This window comes from Ischnura elegans, chromosome X (genome assembly GCF_921293095.1).
Source record: "Ischnura elegans chromosome X, ioIscEleg1.1, whole genome shotgun sequence".
NCBI classification, from domain to species: domain Eukaryota; kingdom Metazoa; phylum Arthropoda; class Insecta; order Odonata; family Coenagrionidae; genus Ischnura; species Ischnura elegans.
In genome coordinates this window covers 85,110,340-85,126,790 of record NC_060259.1, presented here as the reverse complement: position 1 = coordinate 85,126,790, position 16,451 = coordinate 85,110,340, and the positions used below count along the sequence as shown (strand labels likewise).

The following is a 16,451-nucleotide window of genomic DNA, read 5'->3' as shown; positions in this document are numbered from 1 at the left end:
GAAAAGCTCGACTTCCCAGCAAAAATCGAAATTCGAACCTAAATATCGAAATATCCACTGTTCTTTCTTGAACACAGCTTTTAACAATGAAAATCGATCTTCTATATTATTTCTACGGTATAAATACCTATTTCTCAACTTATACGCAACCAAACTCTATAAATGAGGCACCAAAATGCACAGAATTTATCAGAGAACATGCGACGGCATACCTTACTTCCTAAATATTGCTGTTGTTTCCTAAAATTGGTTTTTAAATAATAATTAAAAAAAAACAAAAAAAACGGTAAATATTCCTGACGTTAACGGCGCACAAACTGATACATTTGTTCATTTGCAACAATATCTCGCATTCTTTAAATAACTTTTATCAAAATGCGGCTGGTTCCACATTCAAGTCTCCTGTTGATACGTAAGTATGAGTCATCATGTGCGTTTAACAGATGATAGTGTAATTACTTTCAGTGTTGTGTTTAAAGAGGTCCTCTGACCTCAATTTGTACATGAACATTCCAATTAAATTTGTGCATACGACGCTGCCTTTTTTTCTACATTTTAAAATTAGAAACGCGCCTATCCCTCTGTGGACCAGCATTGAAAAGAGCGGGGGAAGCCCGCTGGTAACTATATAGTTGGGCAATTCCACATGACCCAGAGCATCGAAAAGGTAGCCGGCCCTACCCAGCCCTCCCTCCACCATCTCTGCCACATAAGGTACAACAACCCACCCTAAATCTGCAAAGGAGAATAGCTGGGGGCATCCTCACTCATTGGAGGTATATGGCCAATTAAATATTGGAAGCCAAAATCGTAAGCACAATCCCTTCAGAGGTAACCTTCCACTCACGACAATAGACATTAAGGAAATTGACTCCTCCGGTCCCAAAATCGTCTGCAGCGAACCCCGTACGTTTTTGACAGAACTGTAAACATTCTGATTGCTACCTTCGATTTAGGTATATTGAAAGACCTTTAGGTGGCACTTGCATGACTTCCCTTTCGAAGTGGGAAGTTATGAGCTATTTCTTGAAACAAGGCCTTGGAAAATGGCTGCCTCAAAACGAGTTATCAATTCGTCTCTACCTGTCTTACATTTTGCTTTTCGCGATGAATTAGTCACTTAAAATTTATCACCATAAAATTTTCAAGGCATATGGAGAATGACGCAGTCAACACTCTCACGGCTCGGACAACGAAGAGTCGGAACCCGAAACGTCGGCGCTCTTAGAAAATCTTACCCGCGCGGAATTCCGAGAAAAGTTTAAATATTCTGTTTGCCGGGAAAGTGTAAAATCTTAGATAACGTCACCAACAATTTTCTGTATCGCCAACGTAAAAACTTTGCATTTGAGAAAATATTTTGGAAAAAGTACTTAGATCTACTCAATATACCATAAAAATTCGAAGACGACAGCGTGCATTTTAAATAGTAGTTAGTAGCGAAGGAACACCGTTCGAGCGGGGTGAGGCGTCATCTTAAGAGTTTTCTCCTGAAGTGAGTGATTCGAAAACGAAGCACGAGTACAAAAAATAAAAATTATAAAAATAGATTGTATTGCAACAAATGGCAATCATTGAGGCTTTCACTCTGGCATCCTACCTGATAGCGAAGTGATTTCGCTGGTCCCTCATTCCATCAATATTTACAGCTTACGCATTACATACAACTTCAGTATTTTAACCGTAAGTGTTTCACGAAACTACGACATGTAGTAGCAATATTAATAGATTTACCATAATTTAACGATTTTTCTACTGCAGAGAATTTACATTTTTGCGAGTCTCACCATCGCAACAATACAATGACATTCTTTTCTATTCTGGAATAATAAAATTATACTTTATTTTACGCAATCTTAACCATTTCGCTTGTCTCAATCCCGAAAATATTTTAGGAAAAGGCTTAAGTCTACCTCCTTCAAATGTAACATCACGAAACGCATCCACCTTCCAAAACGAAAACCCTAACATGCGTATTTCATGGCTATGGCCTTCATGCATGCTTATGTGGGGCGATCTCTATCCCGCTTTGAAGGATACTGTAGAGACGCATCAACAAGTACGTAGTAAATTTTTTACCAACACAACCGTTCCGGAAAGGCCCCGTGCTAAAAGTAACAGAGACGAACTTCATTACCTGTTTTCACGTTATAACTGGAAATCTACCACGAGGAGAACCTATATTTTAAAAACTATTTCGTAACTTCCTGCTAACTAACTTTACTTAGTTCCCACCATCGTTTGCGGATTCCATTCCGATTTAATGAGCAACCCTATTTTCTTCGATGCGTATCAACAAAGTTACACAACTAACCTCGGCAATCAACTGGAAAAAATTACGATAGTCTTCATTCCATACGGTAAGAGCTATGATTAAGCGCTCTAAGCGCGTTATATCGACCAGAATTCAAATGAAAACTTCCTATTACTACTATGATTCAAAACTTATTCTTCAGAATGTTATACCAAAGTTAATCTCTCACGCCAGCGAAGTAAATTACCAGAATGCTACCCGCATGAGGAAATGTTCTCCAAAGAGAAATATGCCCTCGAGCAAAAACTCAATTATCTGGGGACGGTCAATCCGGACTCCTGAGGTGCTACACATCGCAAACAGGGTTCCCACTCTAACTACATTACAAAATTTACGGTTTTCCAGGTTTTCACGGTCTAAATTTAATCAAATCCACGGTTTGTAGAAAAGGCATTTTCGGCAGAAATAATGACCACGTAACAATCATCGGCCGCACGTTAACTAAAAATGTAACAAACTCAACAGATGCCTTGAATGCAAACGGAGCAATGACAGTGCTATCTCTTATGACGTCACCTATCGTCAGCAAAATTCAGGTCCGGCTAAAGGGTGTGAGTGGGAAAATTGAGAGAGCAGGGTGGCAGAGAATTGAGGAAAGAAGTGCCCGATTTTTTGCCAGGGTTAACGTCTGCCAATCGCAGGCTTAAGGTCAATGTGCTGTCATGGCAGACGGACCAATTAATAGGTGCGCTTCGAATACACGTGAGCAGTCAAATGCGTGGACAGTATCTGCACGTAACTCGGCCTTGAAACATGATCGAAATATCGATTTTCCTTTTAAGCCAGCCTCGGTGGCGGCGGGTTACAGTCCTCGCCTGCCAAGCTGAAGGTCGCGGGTTCGAGTCCCGCCTGGGTAGATTACCCCTGCCCAGGGCATGGACGTCAGTTATCGTCTATCGTCGTTATGTTCTATCCCATCGATGTAAAGGCCACTCAGTGCTGTTTTCGGGGTTAGGAAAATAAATAAATCCGTCCATCGTATTTCTACAATCAAGTTTGAGAGATTTCTATGGTTTTATGACGAAATTCACGGCAATTTCCAGGTTTTTTTCACGGTAGGCGAAATTCACGACTTATTCACGGTTTTAAGGCTTTCACGGTTGAGTGGGAACCCTGGGAAAGCGATTTCGCGCGTTGGCGGTGCATGTAATGTCAAATGAAATTGGATGGATGGTCTACTTGAAGATAAGGACGGTAGTGGTCTCAGGAAGGGTTGCAGCATTTCTTAGGATACGTTTCGCTGTACGATCGCCATGAACGCAAGAAAGGTTTGATACAGCTCTAAACTCCCCTCACATATCAGCATACCTTTTCACCAAATTAAGGGTGGATGGCTATAGTTGGTGGAACCAGTGGCGTAACTATGGGGGGATGTGTCCTCTCCCCCCAAAGCCTTAAAGAATTAAAAAAAAAAATTAAAAATCTTGTCTGGATTTGATATATAATAATTGCATCTGCTTAAGTTAAAATTTAGGTGCCAAAATGATGTAAAATGCATTTTCAGGTATGCTATTTTTCAATATAATTCCTGAACTCCCTGTTTCCTGGGGTGGTAGCCCCATCTACCTCCCTCATTCTCCCCAAAGGACATTCCTAGTTCCGCCACAGGGTGGAACTGTGTAACAGGAAACAGAGTCTAGATACACTAGTGTAGTAAGTTTCACATTTTTTTAAAGGTCTGACCCACGTTTGGACACTATGCACTATGACATTCCCTTAGCATATAAGTGATCATATTTCCTGCTGCTTGTACACATTTACGCACCAATTCACTTTTATACCCTTCACAACTTCTCCTATGCAATTAAATTAGGGTCTTCCTTGCATTTCTTCCCTACCACTCTTCGACTCATCCTACGACGACAGCCTGCATCAGGCCACCATGCCTCAAGATGTGGCCGATTAAATCTTGCAAGGGGTTTCGGAAAAGTTCTCTTGCTTCCACTCTTCTTAGGATGCCCTTATTAACTACTCGGTGAATCCATTTAATCTTCATCATTCTTTGGTGATGCCACATTTATAATGCTTCCACTATTAACTTCCCAGCTGCTGTTAACTATTCATCGCTACCACAGAGACAAGTGCTCCAGCTGTAGAAACTGACGAATTTTTATTTAAATCAATGCTTGCATTCTAAATTATAGGACAATTTACTTTTACTAAGAATTCTATCTCCGTTAGTGCTTTTCTAGAGACAATTCTTCTCTTCCTATCCTGCATCTGTCTATGGTTGCTCGGCTAACAAATAGCTATATATAGGCAAATTCCTCCTGACACTCTTCCAAACTACTGTTTGCCAAGTTAAACGTTGTTCTTGGTCTCCTCTCTGCCGCCGAATCCTAATGTCTTCGTTTTCTTTTATTGATTTTCAGCTGATACCTTGCCATTCCTTTCCTTTGGCCAACAATTTTGTCACGTTGGTAGGCTTGAGCGTTTGAACTACCTGCTGCAACTGCAACGGTGGAGATAATTCTCAATTACTCCCCCAAGAACAACCAATTCCAGATAGGATGAAGGGTAGGAGCCACACAAAAGCTACAATTGTAGTCTACGATACGGTGCCACACAAAAAATACTCAAACAATGGACGAGGAACACCTTACCAAAAATCTCTTCCCTGAAATGGCAATTACAGGGATGAGATCAAATGAGCGTCGAAAGCTCAACAAACGGGACGAGGGGCTTAATTGCGGGCTTCGTTAAAAGCAGCGCGTTGGCAAGGTCCTCGAATCGTTCTCAAGCAAAACCCTTGCAGAGATTTATCAGCAGCCTCCACGAAACAACAAAAGACCAAGAAGACGGAGAATAAACAGAAGAGTGAACAGACATGGAATGTTAGGACGATGATGACAAGGAAATGTACTGAAGGAGAAAGAAAAGGGGAAGGACACAGAGCCGCAGGATAAAAGGATAGGGAAATGCATAAAAGTATACGAAGGGAAAACAAAAAGGTTAGGGAGTCTTTGACGAGGAGGTAATTTGAAAAAAAATAGGAACGCTTCACAAGCATTGAGGGCAGGTGTGCTGCAGGATAAGGCAAAGTCAAAATAGGCCAAGCCAGGATGAAAAGGGATGGAAGGATATTATCATACGCGCGTCGGATGCGGATAATCTCTCACAATAACTTCAGAGGCGAAAATCGAGAGTCCTTAGAGATATGAAGGAATGGATAGCGGTGAACGAGGAAAATGATCTTCTGAAGAATTGAGGGACGGCTAGGAGCATAATGCGTTTCGGACTAGTATGCATCCATGAGAAAGGGTCTTGGAAGGAGGATTTTGTCTATATAGCTATAATTCCGTCTCGGAATAAGAGGAAAGTTGTAGAATGAGGAGCTGTAGATTGATTTATATAATTAACATAGAAGATTAATCACAAGAATACCAAATTAAGGCGGTCTTGTAAAGCTTCGAAAGCTAGAAATGCGAGGCTTAACGTAAATGCAGATGAGTAAAAACAAGACCAGGTTGAGAAAGTAAGCCATTTCGGCACCACATCAGTAGAAATTGGACGCAGGAGTACGGGTATTAGAAAGACCGTCGGCAAAGGAGGGGTTAGTGAATAAGAAAGAGCTATTGAGTGCCAGTGCACGAATATTACAAAAGAGGATCCTCAACTATGCCTCTTAATGTCTTTTCGTCCACCGCGCATTTAAATGGGTTTACTGAGTCGCCACTCGTGTCACTGACGGACAAAGTGATCTGAGTTTCACGGGGAAATGAGGCATAATTAGGGGTGCCAACCGAAATTTATATACACGATGATGTGATCTATGAAATTCGTAACTTTCCAATGCTATTCCTCGCTGTGACAAACATTATACAGCAAAATATTATATAAAAGTTCATCTCATTGTACTCATCACACTGCCGCGGACATTTTTGAAACCCGATTACAATGCGACCGAAGTGGCAACAGAAATCGGCCTTTTATGGAATGGGATCGGGCCTCCCCTATGCAGTCCTTGATGGTACAGAAACTTGAATGCTGAAAAACGAGTACGAGAAAATACGGAAGGCGTGCGAGATATGGGTGTGGAGGAGAACGGAGAAGCTGAAGCGGACGAAAGAAGGGAATGGTTTCGTACACAAAATTAAAGGGAATAGGCCTTTCTAGGAATTTAAGAGGGAAGTACAAATTGGGAAGAGAGGCAGGCGGGCGATTATCAAGTGAACATCTAACAAAATCGTCCATCTTAAAACATTCATCCGGAAGAATACCACCGGGCAAGAAGAGACCCGCAAGATCACGGAGAACCCGAAATCAGGACCAAAGTTCGGGACCAAAACTAAACCGGGTGGGCGGAAACACGAACTCATAGAGTTCGTGTCCGTAGTCACCCGGATGTGAGGAGGTGCCAGTCCGTTGCCTTTCGCCTTCCTTGTCGGCTCCCTGCCTCAAACAACCCCTTCCGAAAAAAAGGTGAGCGTGAGGACGGCCGCGGGTGTGGGCCTGCAATGGGGTTTTACCCTATCTCTATTGTCTCAGGCTAAACTTCGTGGAAGTTCATTTTATAGTTAATGGAATGGAAAACTTTGTTGTACTCCTCCAATTCATTTTAAGGTAAGACTAGTTTCGATTAACAGCGGAGTCATCCTTAGGCACGTAGTCGTTCCTAAAAATAAATCGGTGGAATACAACGAATTTTTTTCATTTCACTAACGGAACTTACCCTATGTTTTCCGAAACAAGCCAGAGTTCTAGGGTACAAGCCTCCCCTCTACCCCGAAGTACACAAATTTATAAGCTTAGCACATCCAACCGAACCCGCCCCCCAATTTTCCACTTCATCAGGCAAACCTCAGGAAATATTTCCTGAATGCAGCCTTGTTACCTGGCATTAGTCCTTTTCGTACCCCTCTGCTACAACCGCTATTTCGTCAGCAAATCGCAGCATACTAATTTTTACCCCATGAATATCGACACCAGCCTTCTCTTGGATTTCTAGGATGGGTTTCTCTATTTAAACAAAACCTTCGAGGGACAGTGCAAACCCTTGTCTCACGCCTTAATGGGAAATCTTAATGTTGTTTAAATCAGACATTGCAATTTTTCCACGGATTTAATATAACGCAAGAAATGTTTCACCCAATTTTACAACTTCCTCAAGTAAATGCGACGAAAGGCGTCAAGCGTAAAATAAACGCTGAGGAAACAATTGAGACATATATTTATATATAACACAACATTATTTGCAGTTTATATTAGCTATGATAGCACATTTATGGGAGTAGGAGTAGACAACACTCCTCAGCGGGATTGATAAAATAACGGAAGTGTCAATGTAAAAGGATATTGGCGACCCGGGGTTCAGACATAATTACCTGTATATGGCATAATTTGTCGACATCGGAAGTGCAGAAAATAGAGTGAATTTTTCATACTTCCATCATTGTCATCTCTATCTCTATTATATTACTTTCTATTGAATCCACTTGCATCCTTAAAAAAAAAACAGCTGTCCTGCCATCCAACTGCGAACCATCATCGCAAGACCAACAGATGCCAAGCCTTCCTCTTCCCCCGCTCGCTATGGCCTTGAAAAAGCGGTCCAACTCCAACGAAACGTACACCTCTTCAAATGAAAAGTCCCCCTATTATTTTCAGGCAACAGTCTTGACACCTACCATCAGTGGCGTAACTAGGAATATGCTTCGGGGGGGATGGGATGGCCTGGGTGGCTACCCCCCTCGAGGCAACGAGGGATCCGGGAAAATTTTTGAAAAATTACATGCATAGATATTTTTACATCATTTTGGCACTAAAAATTTAACTTTAAGCAGATGCAGCTATTAAATTCCAAAACATGACCATAGTTTAAATAACTTTTTCATTTCTCCGAGACTTTGGGGGGATCCATTCCTCGTCCCCCCAAAGTTATGCCACTTCCTACTATTATTAATTATTGAAATCAGTAATAAAATCTTGTACGCGAAAGAGCAACCCCACAAGTAAAATACAGTCGCAAGAAAACGGGCAACTACAATTGACTGAATTCAAACCCTTCCACAACCTAAGTGAATCTTTTTCGGGATACAAACGTGGTCAGAGTAGCCTCATAATATATTTCGACTTCATGTGCCGCCCTGGCCTCCAAAATTAAGTGGCAGATTATAAAGGCGAAAATTTAAAAGTTTCCATTCCAAGACTACCAGCAACATGCAATAGACGCATGCGTGAATCACAACTTCTCTCAAGTACCGAGCAACCCTTAGATGCGCAACTCAGAAGCATTTTCGGGATCACCTCCAGCCGAACTTCCCCAAACGAAATGCGTGGGTGGCACTCGCAGTGAGGCAGTGCGATTCCCTACGAACACTCCAAGTCAACACCTCACAAAAACCAAGGTAGTGGATCTCCCTTTAGATAAGTTTTACATACCGCTTTGGACGAAAATGAAACACGTTCTTCCAATTCATGCACAAGAGTGTAAAATTGCTCAATAAATTTCATCAATTTTATCACACACGGCGTTTTATACACTAATCCATACTTTTTGCGAAACGGCCCCTGTTGCTATCAAGCAGAAGATCACTTGTCAAGACGGCACGTGATTCAAAATGCAAAGAGAGAGGGCGTCAAGTACTCAAGAAGATACGGGCGTGAACTAACTGCTAAGGAGGCAATGGCCACAGAAGTACTCCGTTCAGTCCAGATAAGATGGAGAGATTTTGTTGCATTCCGGGACCTTCACAGATGTTAACTCCGCGGGGCTTAACTAAAATTGTGAAATTCTTCCGCGGAAGATAACAATTAAAAATTCTGCGTGACTCCGTCAGCCAGAAAAAACACCACTTCTCATTTAGAATTGCAATTTGTAGCACTCTAGCATGTTACTCCTTTTTTTTGGGAAAAAAGAGTCTCTAGATGGTATTAAATGGAACAGCAAGGTGCTACTTTACTAAGAATACGACATCAAAGGTTAGATATATTTTATGTGAAAAAACAATTATTGATTCAGCTAAGTCATTGTACACAATTAGGTTAAGGGTATCATGAAGCGCAAAATATGACAGAGAGAGACAAAATGAAAAGGCAGCGAACTACCAAGTACACATAAAGCTGAATATTACCCCTCACCCGCACAGGAAGAAGTAGAGTGAGAAATGAGAAAAGACAAAGAGTTATCAAAAGGGGAATTGCATGTTGGACGGCTAGGTCTGTAAGCTGCATCTCACCAAGACTACAAGGGATGGGTAGTTTTAAGGAAAAAGCCAATTTTCTCCATGAGTAGTAGACATTTTGATGCCATTATCATAGGTTTGAGAGCACTGGCATCATCCTCGTTGCTCTATACAACGCAACAAGGGAGGAGACGTTCATATGCACCTTTCTACCAATACTTTGCCAAAATACTTTTGTGGCTACGTCCAGCATCACCTGTTATTCTCTGTGCATACGCACAAGAAACTCGCCTATCTCTAATAGCTCTCTTCTTTTCTCGCTGCACTTTTTCCCACAATCAATGCAATATTTTAAATCCAATTCTTAATTTAGGTAACTTGCGCAACATACACCAGAACTTGCACTTTTAAGTACAGAGGAATACAAACAATACATTTAAGTATCTCAAAAAACATTGAAAGACAATAAGTTACTCTTAATGGCAGTCCTCCAAGCAATCACATTGCAAGGTGCACATCATAGGCACAAGTAATTCAGTAATAAAAAGATGCTGCAATTAAATTTATAACACTAAACAAAAGGCAAAAGAAGCAAATAATTAATTCGGGAAGACAGAGTATTTCGCATCAACTTTCCTATTAAATATGTCGCATGGTGACCATTCAACTTATTATAATGTCGGCAAAAACTTGGCAAGTTGATGCAAAATTGGAAGCTTATCCTAAGAACAACATGAATCAAGGACAGTTATGCACTAGTGCTCACAATTAGGAATAGATTAAATAAATGTTGCCTTCACTTGGAATTTAAGCACCAGCCGATAACAAAGAATCTTGGGTGCTGTTTGGGTGAGGTGGGGCTGGAAGAACCATGCTAAGAAAAGATGGTGGCTTTTGTTTCCATCTGCTGATCACATCAACATTGTTTACATTTTAATTTCTTTCTTGAGAAAATACCAATATTTTGTTAAAGTATAGCTCTTATATGCTTTTAATTGTTGTATAAAATGACTACGCTCATTTACTTTGAATGTAGGTTTTCACAGCGAGGGGCATCGTTGCTAATGGCTTCCGGGTGCAGCTGCACTCATTTACCATCTAGGCTATGTTAGAGCTTCCATTTAGTCATATGGAAGCTCTAACATAGCCTAGATTAACAATAAGGTGCATTTCCAATCATTCTATCTAATAAATCCCATTCTCATCCTTGCACTTTCCCACTAACCTAACATTGATGCCTCTAACAAGGTTTCCATCTACGCATTGTACACTATCTACATGGATTCAATGCCTCTTCATGAAGTCCCCCCTCCTTACCCACCATGTCTAGCACCTTCTTGTTCCTTTCCCCCTCTATTAACCTTCCCCATTCTACTCTGCACCTCATATCAGTGTTCTCACTCAATATGAATTATAAAATGTATGGTTCTTTCCAGGTTTTCACGGTCTAAATGTCTTCAAATTCATAGTTTGTAGATAAACCATTTCAGGCAGAAATATTGAGCACGTGACAATCATCGCAGGCACGTTGACAACAAATTTAACAAACGCGACAGACACCGTGAATTCAAAGAGCAATGAAAGTGCTATCTCTCCTGACGTCACATATCCTTTGCAAAATTCAGCATTGGCTAAAGGTTGTAAGAGGGAAAATGGAGGGACCAGGGTGCCATAGATGTTAAGAAGTGTCTGAATTTTTGCAAGAGTTGATGAAAATTTTGGTTACCAGTCTTCCGGCATTGGTACATGCTTAGTAACGGCAATTCTAAAGTAAGAAATCTCAGAAAGGGACTCAATGTCAATATTGAGAGATTTTTAAGGCTTTAGTACAAAATTCACCACTTCTTCCAGGTTTTTTCGTGGTATAAGGTCAATGTGTCATCATGGCACACAGACCAATAATTGTGCTTCAAAAGACATGTCCAGATAAATCGGTGGCCATGTCTGTGCATGAATGACCTTGAAATATGATAGAAATACCCATTTTTCTTGTAATCTGTCGACCATAGTCCTACGATTGTAAAATCAAGATTGAGAGATTTTTAAGGCTTTAGGACAAAATTCACGGCTTCTTCCAGGTTTTTTTTCGCGGTATACAAAATTCACGGCTTACTCACCGTTTAAAGGTTTTCAAGGTTGAGTGGGAACCCTGTCATATGCTTTCAGCCTCCCTTTTTATCTCCTTCCCCAGCATTCACATTTTAATCACAAGAAGAAAAAGGTTATGTGGTTTTGTAAAGCATCACAATCTAGGAATTTAAGACTCAAGGTAAAAGTGGGTGGGGAAAACCTTGAGCAGGTAGAGTAATTCAACTACAAATTTGGGCAGCGCAATAGAGGAAAAGGAATACAGCAGTAAGGACATTAGGAAGAGAACTGCGTTAGGAAAGGAAGCATTCACGAACAGGAAGGAGCTAATGAGAGTATCGATAAGTAAGAGTTTTAAGAAAAGACTAGAGAAGAGTCTGATCATGAGTGTAGCGCTTAACAGTGCGGAAACATGGACACTTAGGAAGGACGATGAGAGAAGATTGGAGGCATATTAGATGCAGGTGCTGAGAAGAATGGAGAAGATTAAGTGGACAAAAAGGAAGAGGAACGATGAAATGCTGTATATGGTGGGTGAGGAGAGGCAGCTTCTTGATGAGAAATGGAGGAGACAGAAGGTATGGATGGAGCCAGTACTCAGTGGGGAGGAGATTTTGAAAAAGGGAAAGAGGGTAGAATGTTGGGTAAATGAGGGAAAGATAGGAAGAGAATAGGGTTTTGAGTAGGCCCTATTTTGAATTGAAGAGGGACGTCCATGAGGGGAGGGGAGACTGCCTAAACGATTCGTGAAGCTACTTTATTGGTAATATTTCAATAAATAAGCATTAACATTACCACAACGACTACTGTTACACCATAAAGTCTTCATAAACCTTACCTTTACATTCTTACGCTACAATCCTCACATCAGCTCTTTCCCATTTATGAATTCCACCTTCAATTAAGCTATGATCTGGTATCAGTATATCCTTACTCCTGCACTTTTTTCCCACAAACATGCTCCCCAAGTATCAAAAATATACCACCTTCTCATATTTGCGCTCATTTACACTTATGATTGGCTTCACATGCATTCATTCCTCTTTATACACAATAGACCTACATAACATTGGCTTCCTTGTAATTGATACCCATGCCTATGATTCACACTGTTTATCAAAAACATCAATCATTGCCACCAACCAAATAAATTCACAGCAACCACCACAGCTATGACTGAGAAAGATTGTAAATTACTGAAAAATTAAGCCAAATTTTAAATTTGGAGTGGCTAAATACTGTGCTAACACTTTGCAGAGAATTTTACATAGTTGCCCAAGGAAACGATCACAATGAAAGGGTTAACTCGCTTGCAGCAGGACTATCATGAATATCCAACAGCCAATACTGAGGGTTCCAGTATACCAAAAATATATTTAAAATGAGAATGTAGCAAATCAGAAATAATTATTGCACGTTCTTTTCCCTGTAGCATTCACATACATGCATGTTCATTAAAATACAATTCCAGTTTTGCAATGGATTCCTTCTCTACTTTCAACAGGAAAATAAACACAATTTCAAAGTGGGAACAGAAGTGGACAGAGGAGTAACATTCACCAACACGGTCCATACTTGACATGTTGCTTAAATGAAAGTATGTAACAAATCAGTTCAAGGTAAGATGATAAATTGCCGTAAATACCAAAAAAATACCAATCTTAGGTACTGGAAATAAATCTACAGCTTGTCCCAATTATTTCCTTAACTATCATGCAGAGATCTAGGATAAATTGAGTTGTGATACAAATTAATTAGGAAAGCTTCTCCACAAGAATTAAATGCAGACCATTAAACTAACGATGGTAAACACAATTTTTCGACAATTCTATGAATCTTAGGATTTTCAGGCACATTAACCACACAAGTACTTAAGCCGAGGGACAGATAAATAAACGTTTGAAGGCACAAAGGGCAGAAATAAAAATGCAATGAAATGAGATATGTACTTATAAAAAAACTAAAAAAAAAATAGAAGTCAAAAGACACCTTGCAATTCTTAATATAAAATTCATCACCAAATAGACTCTGATTTCCAGTGAAAGCATTAATGTCAAAGGTGATATCAGCCATATCAATTCAGATAAATTAATGATGAGTATGGCGAAGGCTTTGTCGAAGTCTACAGATAACACACATATTGATAAAAATAACAAATCGAATTGGCGTTAACAGTAAAAGATACGACGATTGACCACTAAAATCAACCCTTAAATTAAATGACACAACTTCCGTATCTGGATTATTCTACGCGCCCAAGGCCATTTAAAACTAGCCAAACCCCTGCACTTCGCGCTTGCGCCGTGATGAACGGCAAAGAAATTTGTGAAAGACAGCGCGCATTTCATTGCACGCAATGTCAGCTGTCAGGTGATATGTTTACAATTTTGACCAGCCTCCTTGCCAAAGATTATCTCCAAGTCGAAGCAGGAAATTACTGCGATGTGCACAGCTATTATAAATAACGTCGTCGATTGTCATACTAGCATCCACAGTACAATAAAATGAGTAAGGTATCACTCGAAGGCCTTGAGCAAAAACAACAGCGCAATACATACTCCTCAAATCGATAACTCCAAGTAACTAAAGCAATAGATTATTAATGGACTTCAAAGTGTAAAACCTCACTGTTGCAATATGGGACGAAAGCAGAACTACAAACGCAACGACTGAATTCCCTGCAATCAGTAACACGCGTTTGTGTTTACTAGTGTGCCACTTCCGCATATTGCTCAATACATCGTCCAGAAAAACAATCCGACACTTGGGGTACATTTCAAGATTGTAATTCATAAATCATTACCAGAAATGCAAACTATGCTGAGCATTATGAGGTTCATAAGACGAATCAAGTTAGTATCGAAATGAATAATAATTTAGTGACAATACCCTAGGATGATCAAGGCATAACACACAAACTGTGCACAAAGAATGGCATTTAAATTACGGTCACACGGAATAGTATTTACTTTAAGACGCAAATGGAGATATAACTCAAATATACGCAACAATGATTTCCGTCAAGAGTTAAAACTGGTGACGGGAAAGAAAAAGCACATAACACTATTAATGACTTTACCACTAAAGCTAAAATGGAATTATGTACAAAATTATAAGCAATATTTACTTACTACTTCGTGGTCCAAAGAACTTGACACAAAATTCATTCAGGCCTCCTAAAAGTGTCACTTCGTGCTTGCTTTCAATTCTGGTCTAGGCTAAGGATTATAGCTTCTGAATAAATTTTATGAGATACACACATTGATATTCGAATAACAAAATTCCATGGGCAATGATACATACCAATGAGTACTGACCACAAAAATATTAGCATGAGCATGTCACTCTATTATCCACAAGCACTAATTAACAATAAAATATAAAAACATACAAAATAAATGAAATAATAACAGAATTAAATGCACAATACACAATTTAAGACGAATGTCACGGTTGACAGGAAGAATATGACGACCTTAACGACACGAAAAAATAACAGTTTTTGTAAACACAAATAACTGGAAATCGAATTACGTTCATCGCAAAGTACTTGCACTTAAAATTGATGTGTACAGCAATATAGATAAGAATGTTAACAGATATTAGGACGTGAATCAAGGTTAGGTAAAGGAAAAAACCCATAACCCTGTGAGGGACCTAAGCAGCTGATTCAGTAGTTGCACCATATCACGCTTATTAACAGCTATCACTGGATCACAGGAAAAGGATACAATTTTATCACATCTGTGTCCATACGACGCTTTCCAGCACTTGGCGAGGACATTTTCGTGATCCTCTCTAGGGTAATCACACCCTTACCAGATCGCTTCTTTCTCGCACACCACTTGCTGGGTTCACTTTGATCTTGCAATGGCGACTGTTACTTGACGTCACACGCACAGAATAATGGCGGCCATGGGGATGGACGTGGGGACAGGAGAAAGCAAAGGTTCTGCTTCCTGACAGCAATGGCGACCTTAGTAACAGCAGCTACAGTTAATGAACAAAGACGCAAAATTTTTTCCCTTTATGCCACATTGATCGCCATAAATTTTATCCAATGCTTCTGTTTCCATCAGCGCAATAATGACTCTATAACTTACCGTCTCGCCTGCTATTTTTTGGCGAATTGGCGCTACTGTCGCCTTGAATAATTATTATTGGTATTGCGCGCGAGTTCAAAGGAGAGAGGATGCCATTCTTGTTTAACCATTTTTAACTCTTTAAATTCCCCTCTCATTCAGAGGAAATAACACCAGTGTTTTAAATTAGAGCATTTTAAACATAATTGCAGTATCAAAATGAGTTGATTTTTACAAATATTTACAACAAACTTGGGACAATGGAATGTGTTTGTTTATTTTAAGTCTTCCCCTCACTCTTCGAGAATATTTCAACTACTAATACGGCCGCCAAAGTCCAAAAATTAATTATAAAAGAAAATTCTAGGATTTAGCTATGTGCCTACGCCCACGAGCGCATTACTCGAGCAATAGTGCAGCTCCGTATACATGCGTTTAACTTTTTACGAAGCACCTGTCAGAAATTCAATAATAATTATTATCCTGGGACTGAAGTTATTTTTATTGTTTAATATTGAAGAAAGGCGAACTCAATTCATTACATATTTATGAGCTGTCCATAGCTGCATCGCACAATGAGGTACTGTGTCTTTCTTCATGACTGTCAGTCTCTGGACTGGTGAGTGTTTAATCCTGACTGAAGATCTCCATAATTTAGAGAATTTCTTCAAGAGCACTCAACTTAATGTTAAAAATCGAAAATTGACATCACTCATTATATCCATTCGTTGCACATACCACTCCTAAATGAAACCAAAAAGTGTAAAATGCTCAATCATTCCTCAATTATAGTAAACGACGTACTTAGATGTATAATTGATCTTTCACAATGAATAACGGCGA

At 39.8% G+C, this 16,451-nt stretch overlaps 1 protein-coding gene across 1 annotated transcript in view; it reads right to left on the bottom strand.

Moving 5' to 3' along the window:
* Positions 1-15,603, bottom strand: part of LOC124171587 (ubiquitin-conjugating enzyme E2 H) — a 56,057-nt gene extending 40,454 nt beyond the window's left edge. The window contains exons 1-2 of the mRNA XM_046550765.1: positions 15,258-15,603; positions 14,658-14,734 (exon numbers count right to left, since the gene is read on the bottom strand). Of these exons, the coding sequence (XP_046406721.1) occupies positions 14,658-14,734; positions 15,258-15,310 (130 nt within the window). The 5' untranslated portion in view covers positions 15,311-15,603. The remainder of the gene's footprint in view (positions 1-14,657; positions 14,735-15,257) is intronic.
* Positions 15,604-16,451: the final 848 nt, after the last annotated feature.